Here is a 19,192-nt window from a genome sequence, read left to right as displayed (position 1 = left end):
CTCCCAAAACCCCCTCAAAACCCACTGCCCACAAGTCTACACCATTACTATAGCCCTAAGGGGTGAAGGGGGGGCACCTACATGTGGGTACAGTGGGTTTGGGGGGGTTGGACGACTAACGCATTAAGCAGCACAATTGTAACAGGTAGGGGGGGGATGGGCCTGGGTCCACCTGCCTGAAGTCCACTGCACCCCCTAATAAGTGCTCCAGTAACCTGCATACTGCTGCCAGGGAGGTGGGTATGACATTTGAGGGTGAAAATAAAAAGTTGTGAAACGTCATATTTTGTGCTGGGAGGGGGTTAGTGACCACTGGGGAGTCCGGGGAGGTCATCCCCGATTCCCTCCAGTGGTCATCTGGTCATTTAGGGCACTTTTGGGGCCTTATTCGTGGAAAAACAGGGTCCAGAAAAGTGCCCTAAATTCTCGCTAAATTCGCATATCTTTCTTCCATTATCGGCGAAAGGGCGCCCATCTCTGTTCGCCCGATAACCACGCCCCAGTTCCGCCTTCGACACGCCTACGACACGCCCCGTCAACTTTGTCCGCATCCGCGACGGAGTGCAGTTGAAAGCGTCCCAAATTCGGCTTTTGATTATACCGCGTTATTCGTTTTTGTGAGATAAACGCCCATCTCCCGATTTAGGTCGGAACTTGGGCGTTTTTCTCGTTCGATTATAAGCTGGATAGTCATTCTGAAAACAGGTCTAGCCCCAAAAGTCTTACAGTCCTGGGTGTTTTTATTTTGTTTCATTCTGGCAGTAAAACATCCAAAATGGCTGATGAGTCATTGTGAGCAGACCAGTGATGGGATTAGGAATAACAATAATAGTACTTAGGCGCACCTGCTATCATGGTCAGGGCAAGATACATTTGTCTTTAGTGGGTCTTCATGAGGGCTTTTTCCAGGGCCACTTTTAACTCTCTGCTTCTCAAGCTATAAATCAGAGGGTTTAGCAGTGGGAGAGTGACTATATACATTGCAATAGGTAACTTGTTTGGATTTGCAGTATCCATTGCCCCAGGGTGTATATATACTCCTATCATAGTCCCATATGCCAGAAGGATGACTGTAAGGTGGGATGAACAGGTGGAGAAGGCCTTGCTTTTGCCCTTTGAAGAGCGGATTTTCAGGATGGTGGAAATGATAAACACATAGGATATCAGGGTTAGGAGAAATGGAATGAAGAGTGCAAATAACCCTAGTATATAATTCATAGTTTGAATTATTGAGGTATCTGAGCAAGAAAGCTTCACCACTGCTGCAGTTTCACAGAAGAAGTGATTTATTACATTGGAGTCACAAAAAGTAAACTGGGATATAACAATATGGTGTGGTAAAGGTACTAATAAACCTGCAATCCAGGAGGCAGCTGCCAGAACAGCACACGCCCTCTTATTCATAATGATGAGGTAACGCAAGGGGTTGCATATTGCAATGTAACGGTCATATGCCATGGCAGTCAGAAGAGCATATTCTATACATACACACATCATATAGCAGTACATCTGTAGAAAGCATCCTGCAAAATATATATTACAGTCATTTGCCAGGAGGATTGCCAACATTTTTGGCATAATGGAAGTCAGAGAGCAGATGTCTAAGACAGACAGGTTGGCCAGGAAGAAATACATAGGGACGTGAGGTGTCGATCAGCACATACTATGCAGATAACAAGGGATGTTCCCTAGCACTGCCATCAGGTAGAGGAATAAAGAAGAGAAGAAGAAGGGGAGCTGCAGATCTGGAAACTCTGGGAATCCAAGAATCAGGAATTCTGTCACTCTGGTATGATTCATCAGTTCACTGTTTAAAGCTTCAGGAAGAAGAAGACAGAATGAAGGAAAACAGATAGAAATTAGGAAACAATACAACCAAACATATCACAAAATTCTCCAAAAACACTGAGGCAATAAACTAGATCAATTAAGAACACATGCAAATAAAACATGTCTTTGACAATTTCTTTAGAGATCAGCTTTAATATTGTCACTGAGCTGGCTGGGTTGTGAATGAACATGAATACGGGCTTCAATCTTATCTTTCTCATACCATCTAGGTTTAACCCATCCATATAATTATCTCATCAGACGTTGCACGGTCAACCTGATCTCACCTCATGTCCATCAATATTTTAAGCGACTAATACAGTGGTTCCCAAACCTGGTCCTGGAGGCACCCCAGCCAGCCAGGTTTTCGGGGCGTCCACAATGAATATTCATTAGAGATATTTGCATGCACTGCTTCCACTACATGCAAATCTCTCTCATGAATATTCATTGTGGATATCCCAACTATCTGACTGGCTGAGGAGCCTCCAGGATCAGGTTTGGGAACCACTGGACTAATAGCGAGTTACTGAGTGATCAATTTCTTAAGGAAGCATCTCTGTTTATGTACCACAATCCAGCTTATTTCTGAAAGAGAAGGACACCCATCTTTCGACACAAATCAGGAGATGGGCGTCCTTCACTCGTGGGCGCACAAATCGGTATAACCGAAAGCCAATTTTGGACGCCCCCAACTGCAGTCTGTCGCGGGGACAAACAAAGTTCACGGGGGCATGTTGGAGGTGTAGCAAAGGTGGGACTGGGGCCTGTTTATCGCCTGAGGAGAGATGGTCGTCCCTGGTGATAATTTGGTCCGCTTTATTTGGTCCCTTTTTTTTGGTCCAACTCCCAAAAACATGCCTGAACTGCCCAAGATGACCACCGGAGGAAATCGTGGATAACTTCCCCTGACTCCCCCAGTGGTCACTAACCCCCTCCCACCCTCAAAAAAAAAAACCTTTAAAAACTTTTTTTGCCAGCCTCAAATGTCATACTCCAGTCCACTGAAACAGTATGCAGGTCCCTGGAGCAGTTTTAGTGGCTGCAGTGGACTTCAGACAGGCGGACCCAGGCCCATCCCCCCCCCCCTGTTACACTTGTGGTGGAAAATGTGAGCCCTTCAAAACCCACCCGAAATCCACTGTACCCACATGTAGGTGCCCCCCGTCACCCCTTAGGGCTATGGTATAGTTGTGGGGAGTGGGGGTTTTTTTTTGGGGGGGGGGGTTGGGGGGCTCAGCACTAAAGTTAAGGGAGCTATGTACCAAGGAGCAATTTGTGAAGTCCACTGCAGTGCCCCTAGGGTGCCCGATTGGTGTCCTGGCATGTGAGGGGGACCAGTGCACTACGAATCCTGGCCCCTCCCATGACCAAATGCCTTGGATTTGGTCGTATTTGAGATGGGCGCCCTCAGTTTCCATTATCGGCGAAAACCGAGGGTGCCCATCTCCAATGTTGACCTAAATGTTGAGATTTTGGCGTCCCCGACCGTATTATCAAACAAAAGATGGCTGCCCATCTCGTTTCGATAATACGGGTTGCCTGCCTCTTCACGGGGATGCCCTCGGAGATGGGCGCCCTTAGAGATGGCCGTCCCTGTTCGATTATGCCCCTCAATGTCATACAGTGAGTGTTTATTCTACAATACCAGATTATATTGTGTAATACTAGGATAAGCCAGCATTGATGAGCCTTACATGTATTTGCCCACATTTGCACTAGCAATTGATCTGGCAGAACTGCAATGTTTTGAAAATGGAAGGATCACGGGTTTCAAGAACGTGTGGATCACGGGTTTTCAAGAACATGTGGATCACGGATTTTCAAGAACATGTGGATCACGGGACTGAGGGGTCTCCGAGATGAATGATTGTTGTTAATTTAAATAAAGATAGAAGATCGGAGAAGATATTGCATTTGAGCTAAGTGCTAATTTGGATTATAGGAGATGATGAATGTTTAAAGTAAATGATATTTAAAACGTTTTAAAAAGTTTTAAAAATTGGATCAAATGAGGAATATCTGCCCACCATGAGAAGTGCCTGGCTCACATATAGCCTGAATGACGGTGACAGAGAAATCTGATAGATCCTATACAAGTAATACATACGATATGAGAAGAAAAAATATCGAAATAGATTTGGGAGTTGGGTATAATATTGATGTTGAAAATGGAAGGGGCATTTGTAACTGACAGCTAAAGGAGTAATTTTATAACTTGGCACCATCAGTTAGGCATTCGATTGACACATACTGATCGCCAATTCTATAATGCTATCTTGATGCCAAATCGCCATTATAGAATACTAGTGTAATACACAATTGTTATGTTAAATATTTTTGACTTCAGATTTCCAGTGTGTTTATTAATTATTTGCTTCATAATTTATGAAGCAAATAATTAATAAACACACCGGAAATCTGAAGTAAGATTATTATATTCACTAAAAAGACTGTGTTGAAAAGTCTAAAGTGCCACAGAGGTATTAATTGATAGTATCGATTCTAAGGAGCACGAATGTTGAAGTGTAATTTACTATGTTAAATATTTATAAATTTTGGACTAGATTCTATTTATGGGGCCTGAAAGATCATCACTGAAAAGCATTTCCAATTAAGCGTGGTCTATAAACCGCGCCTAGATTTAGTGTGGTTTATAGAACATGTCTATGGGCCATGCCACAACCTAAATCTAAGGGCATTCATTACAGGTGCCTAAGTTAGGCACCAAGAAGGCATACTGAATAACCCTGCACGTAAATTTTTAGAATGCCCATGGACATGTCCCTTTTTTGGTAGCACGTATTAGAATTTACACATACCACTTTCCAGATTATGCTCAGCAAGTACTACGTGTAAATTCTAATTAATGCCAATTAATGCTGATAGCTGGTTTCTAACATCAAATTATCAGCACTGATTAGCTTGTTAACAAATTAGGTTATGCGCATTGTTATGGAACGTACTTCAATTTCCACATGGAAATCCTGGCATGATATATAGAACCCTGTGCTTAGTGTGTAACCTACCCCACAATAAATGGTCTGCCCATACTCCAACCTTGTCTCTGCCCCTTTAAACGTATGCATCATGCCACTTACCCAAGAGCTTAACCAATTGCACAAGAGCTTAACCCATAGTGTTTAATGCATTTATATGCATTGGCGCTAATTTTCTCAGCACTAATGCATATAAACAGTGCATTAGTCCTGGAGTCTTGTTATAGAATTTTATAGAATTACATCCTACATGCATAAGTAGGAGACATGTCTATGTCCCACCCATGCTCAACTAATGAGTGTGCCCCCTTGCATACCCCTGCCCTCTTGCATTCATGCATTATTCCAATTAAACACTGTTAAAGAAAAGAATTTAGGTGCCCTATGGGCACTGTCCTGTGCTAGGATTCTGCACATTTACATATACAAGGGTCTGAAAAGGTGGGGTCTTAGTTACAGAATGCCCCTGTATGTGTTAGATGTGATTGCTCCATTATTAGTCCTTGACTGCTTGGATATTTAGTTCCAGAATGGAGATAGGTGCTGGCATTGAAATTCTGGGCATAATTCAGCCTACAATATTCTCATACATTTTCTGCCTTATTCAATCTTGTGAACATGTGAGTCTAACTGGCAGTTCTCTGATCTCACTTCTAAATAAGCCCAACAACCCCACCACCATCCAACTGCCTCCCCCCTCCCAAAAAAAAACCCTTTCTTTGTAAGAAAATTCAGACTTACCTCCAGCAGCCTCACATCAAATGTTGCTGTTGACCTAATGATGAAATACTGCAGAAATGATCTACATCCAGTAGGTTATATATCCTTCAGCCTTATCTCACACTAATGAACAACAGAGCAAGCACATTGACCAACACAGCCTTTGCAATCTGTGTCTAAGGAATTATCACACTGGGGAATATCAACACAAGATCTAATCATTCATTTTCCTGAACAAGGGTTTCTGCGTCTGTACAAGAATCTCCTGATGAGCTGTGGGTCATCGAACTCTGAGACAGGTCTATTGGGATCTGGTCCCTGGGCAGATAAACTACAAAATATTGTTCAGAATCTTAAAAAATTATAATATTTTATGTCAAAATACATAAATACTAATAAAATAAGTATAATAAATTATAATATCCCTGTAACTCTTGTAGATTTCATAAAGTTTTATTACCAATTAATTACCAAATATGTTTAATGTAGTGTGTCGCTCGCACATAACAAAATAACAGTGGAAACAAATAAAGAATGATCAAATGATCTCAAACTCAGAAATTATAAACTGATCCCCTCTCCCCCCCTCCCCCCTGAGGACCAGGCAGCATGCTTGCCTGCCCTCTCAACAACATTTGTTTTCACCGTTGTCCGTATCACCATGGGATATTTGCTTTGTCACAGTTTCAGGGGTATTATTATTATTATTATTTATTGCATTTATATCCCACATTCCCCCACCTATTTGCAGGCTCAATGTGGCTTACATAGATTTGTTAACATAATACAATGAATATGCATGAGATAAATTTACATACAATGGAGGTAGTGCATGAAAATTTATCTCATGCATGTTCATTTCGGACAGCCAGAAAACTTGACTGGCTGGGTGTTTCCCGAGGACTGGGTTCAGAACACAGGCTGTAAAGTAATAAGTCAAGAGGAACTGAATCGATAATTCCAAAGCCTATGTTTATTTAAAGAAAGTTAAATTACAAAATCAAATGATTCAAATAGCAACTGAACATACAGAAGACATTTCTAAGATAACTTTTCAGTTTCATTACGTGCTGAGCACAGAGTTAACAGCATTCTTAGTAACCTGGCCACACACACACACACACACACACATATCCCATCAAAGCAGTGTGACACCCTAGGGGCCACTGCAGTGGACTTCATTTAAAAGGTCCCAGGTACACATCTTACACTTATCCCCTTATATTTTAAGGTGAGCCCTCCAAAGCCTACCAAAAACCCACTGTACACCACTACAATAACCCACCTATAGGTGGGTACAGCAGGTTTTTTGGGGGGATTTGGAGGGCTCACACTTTCCACCACTAATGTAACAGTTAGAATAGGTTATGGTCCTGGGTTCCCTTTTGCACAGTGAATGGAGCACTATGCTTCTCCAGGGACCTACTTGCTGTTCTAATAGGACTGGCCATAACATCTGAAGCTGTCATGGAGGCTGGTATGTACTGTTTCATTCACATCTTTGAGGGGGTGGGAGGGGGTCAGAGACCACTGGCTGAGTATGGGGGTCATACCTTATTCCGTCTAGTGGTCATCTGGTGATTCAGGGCACTTTTTCATGACATACTTATTCTGAAAACAGGTCTAGCCCCAAACGTCTTACAGTCCTGGGTGTTTTTATTTTGTTTCATTCTGGCAGTAAAACATCCTAAATTGTTGATGAGTCATGGTGAGTGAGGGGATTAGGAATAACAACAATAGTACTTGAGAGCACCTGCTATCATGGTCAGGGCAAGATACATACGTCTTTAGTGGGTCTTCACAAGGGCTTTTTTCAGGGCCACCTTTAACTCTCTGCTTCTCAAACTATAAATCAGAGGGTTTAGCAGTGGGAGAGTGACTATGTACATTGCAATAGGCAACTTGTTTGGTTCTGCAGTATCCATTGACCCAGGGTGTATATACACTTCTATCATAGTCCCATATGCCATAAGAATGACTGTAAGGTGGGAAGAACAGGTGGAGAAGGCCTTGCTTTTGCCCTTTGAAGAGCGGATTTTCAGGATGGTGGAAATGATAAACACGTAGGATGTCAGGGTTAAGAGAAATGGAATTAAGGCTGCAAATAAACCTAGTATATAATTCATCATTTCCATTATTGAGGTATCTGAGCAAGAAAGTTTCACCACTGCTGCAATTTCACAGAAGAAATGATTTATTACATTGGAGTCACAAAAAGGAAACTGGGATATAACAATATGGTGTGGCAGTGGATCTAACAAACCTACTACCCATGAGGCAGCTGCCAGAACAGCACATGCCCTCTTATTCATGATGTTGAGGTAATGCAAGGGGTTGCATATTGCAATGTAACGGTCATATGACATGGACGTGAGAATTGCAAATTCTATACATACACATATTGAATAGCAGTACATCTGTAGAAAGCATCCCGCAAAAGATATATTACAGTCATTTGCCAGGAGGATTGTCAGCATTTTTGGCACAATGGAAGTCAAAGAGCAGATGTCTAAGACAGACAGGTTGGTCAAGAAGAAATACATGGGGATGTGAAGATGTCGATCAGCACATACTATGCAGATAACGAGGAGGTTCCCCAGCATAGCCATCAGGTAGAGGAGTGAGAAGAGAAAGAAGAAGGGGAGCTGCAGATCTGGAAACTCTGGGAATCCAAGAATCAGGAATTCTGTCACTCTGGTATGATTCACCATTTCATTGCTTTAAAGCTTCAAGGAAGAAGAAGAGAAAGAATGAAGGAAAACAGATAGAAATTAGGAAACAATAATGTGACCAAACATACTCCAAAAACAGAGAAGCAATAAACCAGATGAACTAAGAACAGATGCAAGTAAAACATGAGTTTTATACTTTTATAGAAATCAGCATTGATAGTGTCACAGAGCTGACTGGGTTCTGATTGAACATGAATACAGGCTTCAATCTTGTTGTCTTTCTCATACCATCTAGGTTTAAACCACCTACTATCCAACAGACTGTGCACTGTCAACTTGATCTCCTCTCATGTCCATCAGTATTTTAAGCAACTAATAGCTTGTTACTGAGATTCTCTATTTAGGTGCCCCAATACCATTCAGTGAATGTCTACTCTACAATACCAGATTCCATTGTGTAATACTAGGATAACTCAGTGTCGATGTGCCTTACATAAGTACATTAGTAATGCCACACTGGGAAAAGACCAAGGGTCCATCGAGCCCAGAATCCTGTCCACAACAGCGGTCAATCCAGGCCAAGGGCACCTGGCAAGCTTCCCAAACGTACATTCTATACATGTATGTGTCAACAATTCAACCAGCAATAGATCTGGCAGAACTGTGATGGTTTGGTTTGAAAATGGTAGGGATGTGTGTGACTGACAGCTACAGGGGAAATTTAATAACTTGGCACCATCTGTAAGGCATTGTATTGGCAAACATTGATCGCCAATTCTATAATGGGATCTTGATGACAAAACACAATTATAGACTGTTATTGTAATGCACATTTTTTATGTTAAACATTCATAACGTTTGGACTAGATTCTATTTATGGTGCCTGAAAAATCATCGCTGGAATGATTTCTGCTTAAGCTTAGTCTATAAACCGTGCCTAGAATTAGGTGTGGTTTATATTACACACCTAAGCAGGTTTATAGAATATGCCTTTGGTCCATGCCAGAATCTAACTCTAAGTGCATTCATTCACACCAAGGAAATCTTGGTGTAAATACGGGTGCCCAAGTTAGGCACCAAGAAGATGTATTCTGTAACCCTGCCCATAAACCACATTGATTACTGAAATGGAATCTATGCGGGATGCAAACTACACACCTTAAATAAACTTCAAACTGCTCAAAACATGGCAGCTAGGCTTATATTTGGAAAAACGCGGTTTGAAAGCCCAAAACCCCTCAACGAAAAGCTACACTGCCTCCCAATCAAATAACACATTGCATTCAAAATCTGCACCTGGGTTCACAAAATTATCTATGGGGAAGCCCCGGGATACATGACAGATTTAATCGGCCTACCAACTAGAAACACATTCAAATCATCACGAACCTATCTAAATCTGCACTACCCAAGCTGCAAAGGCCTTAAATACAAATCAACTTATGCATCCAGTTTTTCCTTCATCAGCACACATCTATAAAACACATTACCAAAAGCCTTAAAAATGATGTACAACCACCTAAACTTCCGGAAAACTATAAAAACTAACCTGTTTAAAAAGGCATACCCTACTGATCCAACTTAACTGCCTCAAATCGGCAACACAACGAACTGAAGTAATCTATGGACCCAATACAACTCTACCGCCATATGATTCCCTAATGTGACTATGCCACATGAAAACTTTATCTTACCCGTACTCACTGTGTATTTGTTCACATCGGAGTCAGCAAACGCTTTTCCGGTACTTTGTAAGCCACATTGATCCTGCAAATAGGTAGGAAAATGTGGGATATAAATGTAACAAATAAATAAATAAACCACCCATCTATCCCAATGGATATGTTCCCTTTTGGTAGCCCATATTAGAATTTACAACTTTCCAGATTATGCTCAGCAACTGCTACATGTAAATTCTAATTAATGCTGATAGCTAGTTACAAACATGCAATTAACAGCACTGATTAGCTTTTCAACAAAATTAGGCTATGCACATTATTATGATTCAATTTCCACACGGAAATCCTGGTGTGAATTATAGAATCCTGTGCTTAGTGTGTAACTTACCCCACAATAAATGGTCTGCCCATACTTCAACCTTGTCTATACCCTCTTACACTTATGCATGATGCCACTTACACCAGAGCTTAACCCATAGTGTTTAATGCATTTATACGCATTGGCGCTACTTTTCTCAGCATTAATGCATATAAACAGTGCATTAGTCCTGGTGTCTTGTTACAGAATTTTATAGAATTACATCCTACATGCATAAGTAGGAGACATGTCTATGTCCCACCCATGCTCAACTAATGAGTCTGCCCCCTTGCATACCCCTGCCCTCTTGCATTCATGCATTATTCCAATTATACACACTGTTAAAGAATAGCATTTAGGTGCCCTATGGGCACTTTCCTGTGCTAGGATTCTGCAAATTTATTTATTTATTAAATTTATATCCCACATTTTTCCACCTATTTGCAGGCTCAATGTGGCTTACAACTTTCTGTCATGACTTCTGCCATTTCAGAATAAAGATGCAATTGGTAATAAATATATAACATGGATGACAAAGTGAACAGTCAAGTAACAAAGGGAAAAACATACAATAGGTATCACATATTGAACATGAATGACATACTAAAATTAACCAATACGGTATAGGGAGAAAATGCTCCGATTGTTAAGTAAATGATAGTGAATTATGGTTCAACCATGAGTCTTTATGGTATATCATGTTAAAGAGATGTGTCTTCAGTGCTTTGCGGAAGTTAATTATGTTGTGAATTATTTTCAGGTTAAGTGGTAGAGCATTCCACATTTGCGAACTCAAGTATGAAAAGCTTGACGCGTGTATTAATCTGTATTTTAGAACCTTTACAGCTGGGGAAGTTAAGATTTAGGAATGTGAATGCTGTTCTTTTAGCATTCCTAGGTGGTAAATCAATAAGGTCTAAGATGTAGGTCGGGTCATCACCGTGAATTATTTTATGCACCAGAGTGCAAATTTACATATTAAAGGGTCTGTAAAGATGGGGTCTTAGTTACAGAATGCCCCTGTATGTGTTAGATGTGATTGTTTCATTATTAGTCCTTGACTGCTTGGATATTTAGTTCCAGTATGGAGATAGGTGCTGGCATTGAAATTCTGGGCACAATTTAACCTACAATATTCTCATACATTTTCTGACTTATTCAATCTTGTGAACATGTGATTCTAACTGGCAGTTCTCTGATCTCACTTCTAAATAAGCCAAACAACCCCACCACCATCCAACTGCCTCCCCCCCCCCCCCCCCCCCCAAAAAAAAAAAACCCTCTCTTTTCAAGATAAGTCAGGCTTACCTCCAGCAGCCTCACATCAAATGTTGCTGTTGACCTAATGATGAAATACTGCAGAAATGATCAACATCCAGCACGTTATTTATCCTTCAGCCTTATGTCACACCAATGAACAACAGAGAAAGTACATTGACCAACACAGCCTTTGCAATCTGTGTCTGAGGAATTACCACACTGGGGAATATCAACACAAGATCTAATCATTCATTTTCCTCAACAAGGGTTTCTGCATCTGTACAAGAATATCCTGATGAGCTGTGGGTCATCAAACTCTGAGACAGGTCTACTGGGATCTGGTCCCTGGGCAGATAAACTACAAAATATTGTTCAGAATCTTAAAAATTATATAACATTTTATTATTCTGTTAAAATCCATAAATACTAATAAAGAAAATAAATTATAATATCCCTGCGACTCTTATAGAATTCATAAAGTTTTATTACCAATTACCAAATATGATTATTGTAATGTATCACTGGCATATAACAAAACAACAGTGGAAACAAATAAAGAACTATCAAATAATCTCAAACTCAGAAATTATAAACTGATCTGTATATAGATCAGTAGCAACTATTTAGACTTGTATCTCAATTCCTATTCGATAAGTGTGGTAGGGGTAAAAATATCTAGGGCACAAAGTTACTCTGCACATCACACCACACTTTACAAAGTAAAATGTACAGTATGTCATCTGCATAATTACAAACACTTTAAATTTAATTCATGAATAAGTGTGGCCAAAGGACTGAGAAATATATTGAAAAGAGGAAACCCTACCGCATACCACATTGAAGAGGAATTGCATCAGATGAGGTAGTAGGACTAGAAGCTGTATAGCAATGGTCAACAAGATAGAAAGAAAACCATGACGACACTGTGCCCACAAGACCTTGGTCCTTCAAACTTCAAAGTAAGAGATCATGTTAGACAATGCTGAGGACATATCCAAAGAGACCGGGATGGTGATGGGACCTGCGTCCAAAGAAGAGTGTAGTTCACCTAGGAGAGCTGTTATATTGTGGATCCAGTACTATGATGTGTTCTAAAACCAGTTTGACAAGGATGAAGTGCAGAAATCTAGGTGACACGTTGCAGAAGCTGATAAAAACTATTCTCTAAGCTATCTTAGAAATGATACGCAGATGTGATACCAGACAACAGTTCCCAGGAAGAGAGGGGTCTTAAAGTAGGTTTTTCAAAAGAGGCCTAACCAATGCATGTTTCCATGATGAAGGAACACTTTGATGAATCATAGGTTAAAGCAAAGGGGCAAGGACAAGTCTGGGAAAGCGGAGCCAACTGGAAGGTAAAGGATCCAGCTGGCAAGTAGTAAGTCGCATAGAGAACATAATCTGAATAGCTGAGTTAGATAGAAGCATGAATGCTGACCATGTGGATGAGGAGACAGGCTCAATGGGCAAAAGGGAAGAAGGGGAAGGACAGGAAGAGTTTGAAACCAACAGAGTACCTCATAGTTGGTCTACCTTAATAGAGCAATAAAAAGCTAAGGACGCCCCATTAAGTAGGCGACTACTTGAGCTACTTTTCACAAAGGGCACCAAGAATGACGGATGTGTACAGTTTGCGTTTTTAGCAAACACAACCTGTTCATTATAAAGTTTATTTACAAACATTAAGCAGAGGTGATGTTTACACCATTGTCATTCGGCAAAACAAAGTTGACATCACAGCAGTTACAGGCCACCGTGAAACCAGGGTTTCTTGCATGTATTTGGAGATGATTTCCTAGATAGATAAGCTGGATGAGAAAAATAAGAAGAATATCCAGCTTATAATCGAAAGAGAAAAACGCCTATATTTCGACCCAAATCGGGAGATGGGCGTTTTTCTTGCAAAGGCGCCCAAATCGGTATAAATCGAAAGCCGATTTGGGCGTTTCCAACTGCACTCCGTCGCAGAAACAAATAATGTTGACAGAGGCGTGTCAGAGGCAAGACTGGGGCGTGGTTATCAGCCAAGGAGAGATGGGCGTCTGTAGCTGATAATCAAAAAAAATGCGTTTTTACCGCGATTTTGGGTCACTTTTTTTGGACCCTTTTTTTTCACGAACAGGTCCCAAAAAATTGCCCCAACTGCCCAGATGACCACTGGAGGGAATCGGGGATGACCTCCCCGGACTCCCCCAGTGGTCACTAGCCCCCTCCCACCCAAAAAAAAACCACTTTAAAAACTTTTTTCCCAGCCTGTATGCAAGCCTCAAATGCCGTACCCACCTCCATGACAGCAGAATGTGTTTGATCCTCTCACAGCCTTTCCCTGGGTCAGATGTGGCTCTCGGGTGCACTACAGGGTCACATCAGCATTGCATTGTGGTGGGTGTAGGGTATTGGGCTCCGTGATTTCATTAGCTTGTGTTACAGTCTCACAATGTTGGTAGCTGGTAGGCTCTTCTCCCATGGTGCTTTTCCCCCTGCCTACTGGGTCAGAGTGTGCCCTGTTGTGTTTCCTGATGTAGTCCATGCGGTAGTGGCCATTTTTGTAAGCCAGTTTTAGTTCCCTTTCCTGTGTTAGCCACGTTAGACAACTTAGTTCTTCCCTTGAATGTGGCTGAAAGAGGGCATTGTACAGCATTCTGCCAGCTCTGACCTACTGCTAATCTCAGTACCAGGGAGACTCGTTGCCAGTGGGGCACAACCTCTGATCTGCAGTTAAATGTGAGTAAACATGCTTATTCCAATAAAGGACGTTTTCGGAGAGATTAGTCTTCAGGTGTCAACTGGTGTGCCAAGGTTATACAGCAGCAACAAGTCCTAGAGGCCTGCGTGTATGCAGGTCCCTGGAGCACTTTTAGTGGGTACCGCAGTGCACTTCAGACAGGTGGACCCAGGCCCATCCCCCCCACCTGCAACACTTGTGCTGATAAATGGGAGGCCTCCAAAACCCACTGTACCCACATGTAGGTGCCCCCTTCACCCGTAAGAGCTATGGTAGTGTTGTACATTTGTGGGTAGTGGGTTTTCGGGGAGGGGGGTTGGGAGCTCAGCACCCTTGGTAAAGGAGCTATGCATGTAGGAGCTTTTTCTGAAGTCCACCGCACTGACCTAGGGTGCCCAGTTGGTGTCCTGGCATATCAGGGGGGCCAGTGTACTACCAATCCTGGCCCCTCCCATGACCAAATGGCTTGGATTAGGACATTTTTGAGCTGGGCGTTTTTAGTTTCCATTATCGCTAAAAAAAAAAAAAACGCCCAGCTCAAAAACGTCCATTTTTTCAAAAATACGGTTCGGCCCACCCCTTCACAGACCCGTTCTCAGAGATAAACGCCCATGGAGATAGGCGTTTACGTTCGATTATGTCCCTCCACATCTTATTCCAATAGAGATGCATCTCCTGAAGTTTAAAAGCAATTTCCCAGCAAATAACTTACCAATGAAGTTGGTTCGGTTGAAGTGAAGGGAATGGGCTTTGAATTGGGTGGTGCTTCATGAAGGGATTTGTCTTCAGAGGGACAGGTTTCTAGGGGGTATTAAGACAGGTAGTGGTCTACTAGGAAGGGGACCGAATTAGGTAGGATCTTCTGGGGGGGGGGGGGGAAACGGAAGGTTACTGTTTGGTTGTAGCAAGCATTTACTGTTGCAGAGACTTCATATTAGGTGGAAGGAAAGGGTAGCTGTAGTATTGGACTTCCAGTAGAGCAGCTGCAATTAACACAACCTACCAGCAGTCATGACAGGTAACCTACAATACTGACCCATGTGTTTGTCATCACAGTTATTCACCTGCCCTATTAGATCTGCGAACCATCCCCCTACCCAAGTTAAACAGCTGGCATGGTTCTTATTACAGCATTGACTCTATTTAACTCATGGTAATCATCAGAAAGGGTCTCTGCTGATGTCTACAACAAAATAAAACCAATGTTTTAGCTGTTTTAAACACCTAAGTAAATGAGTCTCTGAATCTCTACTCTGCTATAAAGCAGCTCAACCCAGTCCTTGGAACATACTCAGTCATTCAGGTTTTCAGGATGCTTACAATGAATATGCATGAGATAAATTTACATACAATGGAGATAGTGCATGAAAATTTATCTCATGCATGTTCAATTCGGACAGCCAAAGAACTTGACTGGCTGGGTGTTTCCCGAGGACTGGGTTCAGAACCCAGGCTGTAAAGTAATAAGTCAAGAGGAACTGAATCGATAATTCAAAAGCCTATGTTTATTTACAGAAAGTTAAATTACAAAATCAAATGATTCAAATAGCAACTGAACAAACAGAAAACATTTCTAAGATAACTTTTCAGTTTCATTACGTGCTGAGCACAGAGGTAAGATAACTGGTTAACTATATAGTTTTTTTTCCAGATCAGTAATGGCAGAGGCCCAAAACAAGCCCAGCTTTTACCACATAAAAGACAATCATTTCATAAAGCAAATTGCACAATTAAAGCACATTTACAATTGGAAAATCACTGATATAGGTGCTCATTTTCAAAGCACAGAGACTTACAAAGTTACATGGATTGGCATTTTAGCTATGATGCCCCAATCCGACTTTGGATGCTTTGCAGAAAACCTGAAAAAGATCCATCTTTTGCTTCAGAAAATTCCTAGACACATTCTGTTTAGTGGGTCTATCTTTTTAGACCATTTTGGAAAAAAGGAAATGTCCAAATGAAAAAAACGCACAAAATCAAGCTATTGGAAAATAGGAGGAGCCAGCAATCTTAGTAACCTGGCCACACACACACACACACACACACACACATATCCCAGCAAAGCAGTGTGACACCCTAGGGGTCACTGCAGTGGACTTCACATAAAAGGACCCAGGTACACATCTTACCATTATCCCCATATATTTTAAGGTGAGCCCTCCAAAGCCTACCAAAAACCCACTGTATAACACTACAATAGCCCTTAATGATTGTAGTTGTCACCTATAGGTGGGTACAGCAGGTTTTTTGGGGGGATTTGGAGGGCTCACACTTTCCACCACTAATGTAACAGTTAGAATGGGTTATGGTCCAAGGTTCCCTTTTGCACAGTGAACTGGGCACTACTTGCTGCTCTAGTAGGACTGGCCATAACACCTGAAACTGTTATAGAGGCTGGTATATATTGTTTCATTCACATCTTTGAGGGAGTGGGAAGGGGTCAGAGACCACTGGGTGAGTATGGGGGGGGGGGGTCTTACCTAAATCCCTCCAGTGGTCATCTGGTGATTCAGGGCACCTTTTTATGACATAGTCATTCTGTAGCCCAAAAAGTCTTAGTTACAGTCCTAAGTATTTTTAGTTTGTTTCATTCTGGCAGTAAAACATCTAAAATGGTTGATGAGTCATTGTGAGCAGACCAGTGAGGGGATTAGGAATAACAATAGTATTTAAGAGCACCTGCTATCATGGTCAGGAAAAGATACATTTGTCTTTAGTGGGTCTTCGTGAGAGCTTTTTTCAGGGCCACTTTTAACTCTCTGCTTCTCAAACTATAAATCAGAGGGTTTAGCAGTGGGAGAGTGACTATATACATTGCAATAGGTAACTTGTTTGGATCTGCGGTATCCATTGCCCCAGGGTGTATATACAGTCCTATCATAGTCCCATATGCCATAAGAATGACTGTAAGGTGGGATGAACAGGTGGAGAAGGCCTTGCTTTTGCCCTTTGACGAGCGGATTTTCAGGATGGTGGAAATGATAAACACGTAGGATGTCAGGGTTAGGAGATATGGAATGAAGACTGCAAATAACCCTAGTATATAATTCATAGTTTGAATTATTGAGGTATCTGAGCAAGAAAGTTTCACCACTGCTGCAATTTCACAAAAGAAGTGATTTATTACATTGGAGTCACAAAAAGGAAACTGGGATATAACAATATGGTGTGGCAATGGTTCTAATAAACCTACTACCCATGAGGCAGCTGCCAGAACAGCACACGCCCTCTTATTCATAATGATGAGGTAACGCAAGGGGTTGCATATTGCAATGTAACGGTCATATGACATGGCAGTGAGAAGAGCAAATTCTATACATACACATATCGTATAGCAATACATCTGTAGAAAGCATCCCGCAAAAGATACATTACAGTCATTTGCCAGGAGGATTGTCAGCATTTTTGGCACAATGGAAGTCAGAGAGCAAATGTCTAAGACAGACAGGTTGGCCAGGAAGAAATACATAGGGACGTGGAGGTGTTGATCAGCACATACTATACAGATAACGAGGAGGTTCCCTAGCACAGCCATCAGGTAGAGGAGTGAGAAGAGAAAGAAGAAGGGGAGCTGTAGCTCTGGAAACTCTGGGAATCCAAGAATCAGGAATTCTGTCACTTTGGTATGATTCATCATTTCACTGCTTTAAGGAAGAAGAAGAGAATGAAGGAAAACAGATAGAAATTACGAAACAATGTGACCAAACATATCACAAAATTCTCCAAAAACACTGAGGTAATAAACTACATCAATTAACAACACATGGAAATAAAACATGTCTTTTATAATTCTGTAGAGATCAGCTTTGATAGTGTCACTGAGCTGGCTGGGTTCTGATTGAACATGAATACCACCTAGGTTTTAACCCATCTATTATCTCATCAGACTGTGCACGGTCAACCTGATCTTACCTCATGTCCATCAATATTTTAAGCGACTAATACAATGGTTCCCAAACCTGGTCCTGGAGGCACCCCAGCCAGTCAGGTTTTCGGGGCGTCCACAATGAATAATCATGAGAGATATTTGCATGCACTGCTTCCATTACATGCAAATCTCTCTCATGAATATTCATCGTGGATATCCCAACTACCTGACTGGCTGAGGTGCCTCCAAGATCAGGTGGGGGAACCACTGGACTAATAGCGAGTTACTGAGCGATCAATTCCTTAAGGAAGCATCTCTATTTATGTGCCCCAATGTCATACAGTGACTGTCTATTCTACAATACCAGATTATATTGTGTAATACTAGGATTAAGCCAGCATTGATGAGCCTTGCATGTATTTGCCCACATTTGCACTAGTAGAAGTGCAATGTTTTGAAAATGGAAGGGACATTTGTAACTGACAGCTAAAGGAGTAATTTTATAACTTGGTACCATCTGTTAGGCATTCGATTGACACATACTGATCGCCAATTCTATAATGGTATCGTGTTGTGATAAATATTTATGAATTTTTGACTAGATTCTATTTATGGGGCCTGAAAGATCATCACTGAAAAAAATTTATCTATAAACTGCGCCTAGATTTTGGTGTGGTTTATAGAACATGCCTATGGGCCATGCCAGAACCTTAATCTAAGCACATTCATTACTGGAAGGCATATTCTATAACCCTGCATGTAAATTTTTAGAATGCCCATGGCCATGTCCCTTTTCGGTAGAGCGTATTAGAATTTACACATACCACTTTCCAGATTATGCTCAGCAAGTACTATGTGTAAATTGTAATTAATGCCAATTAATGCTGATAGCTGGTTACAAACATCAAATTATCAGCACTGATTAGCTTTTTAACAAATTAGGTTATGCGCATTGTTATGGAACGTGATTCAATTTCCATAAGGAAATCCTGGCGTAAATTATAGAATCCTGTGCATAGTGTGTAACTTACCTCAGAATAAATGGTCTACCCATACTCCAACCTTGTCTCTGCCCTCT

At 41.4% G+C, this 19,192-nt stretch overlaps 3 protein-coding genes across 3 annotated transcripts; all 3 read right to left on the bottom strand.

Annotated features, from left to right (window-relative positions):
• Positions 1 to 879: 879 nt before the first annotated feature.
• On the bottom strand, positions 880 to 1,635 carry LOC115457035 (olfactory receptor 13F1-like). Its single transcript, XM_030186458.1, has one exon. It carries the CDS (start codon positions 1,633 to 1,635, stop codon positions 880 to 882), a length of 756 nt encoding a protein of 251 aa, XP_030042318.1.
• Positions 1,636 to 7,336: 5,701 nt separating this feature from the next.
• On the bottom strand, positions 7,337 to 8,260 carry LOC115457034 (olfactory receptor 8D4-like). Its single transcript, XM_030186457.1, has one exon. The coding sequence runs from the start codon at positions 8,258 to 8,260 to the stop codon at positions 7,337 to 7,339; it is 924 nt and encodes a 307-aa protein (XP_030042317.1).
• Positions 8,261 to 16,959: 8,699 nt separating this feature from the next.
• On the bottom strand, positions 16,960 to 17,880 carry LOC115457033 (olfactory receptor 8D4-like). Its single transcript, XM_030186456.1, has one exon. The coding sequence runs from the start codon at positions 17,878 to 17,880 to the stop codon at positions 16,960 to 16,962; it is 921 nt and encodes a 306-aa protein (XP_030042316.1).
• Positions 17,881 to 19,192: the final 1,312 nt, after the last annotated feature.

Source organism: Microcaecilia unicolor, chromosome 14 (assembly GCF_901765095.1).
Source record: "Microcaecilia unicolor chromosome 14, aMicUni1.1, whole genome shotgun sequence".
NCBI classification, from domain to species: Eukaryota; Metazoa; Chordata; class Amphibia; order Gymnophiona; family Siphonopidae; genus Microcaecilia; species Microcaecilia unicolor.
Note: the sequence above shows the minus strand (reverse complement) of the source record. Positions and strands in the feature narration are given on the sequence as shown.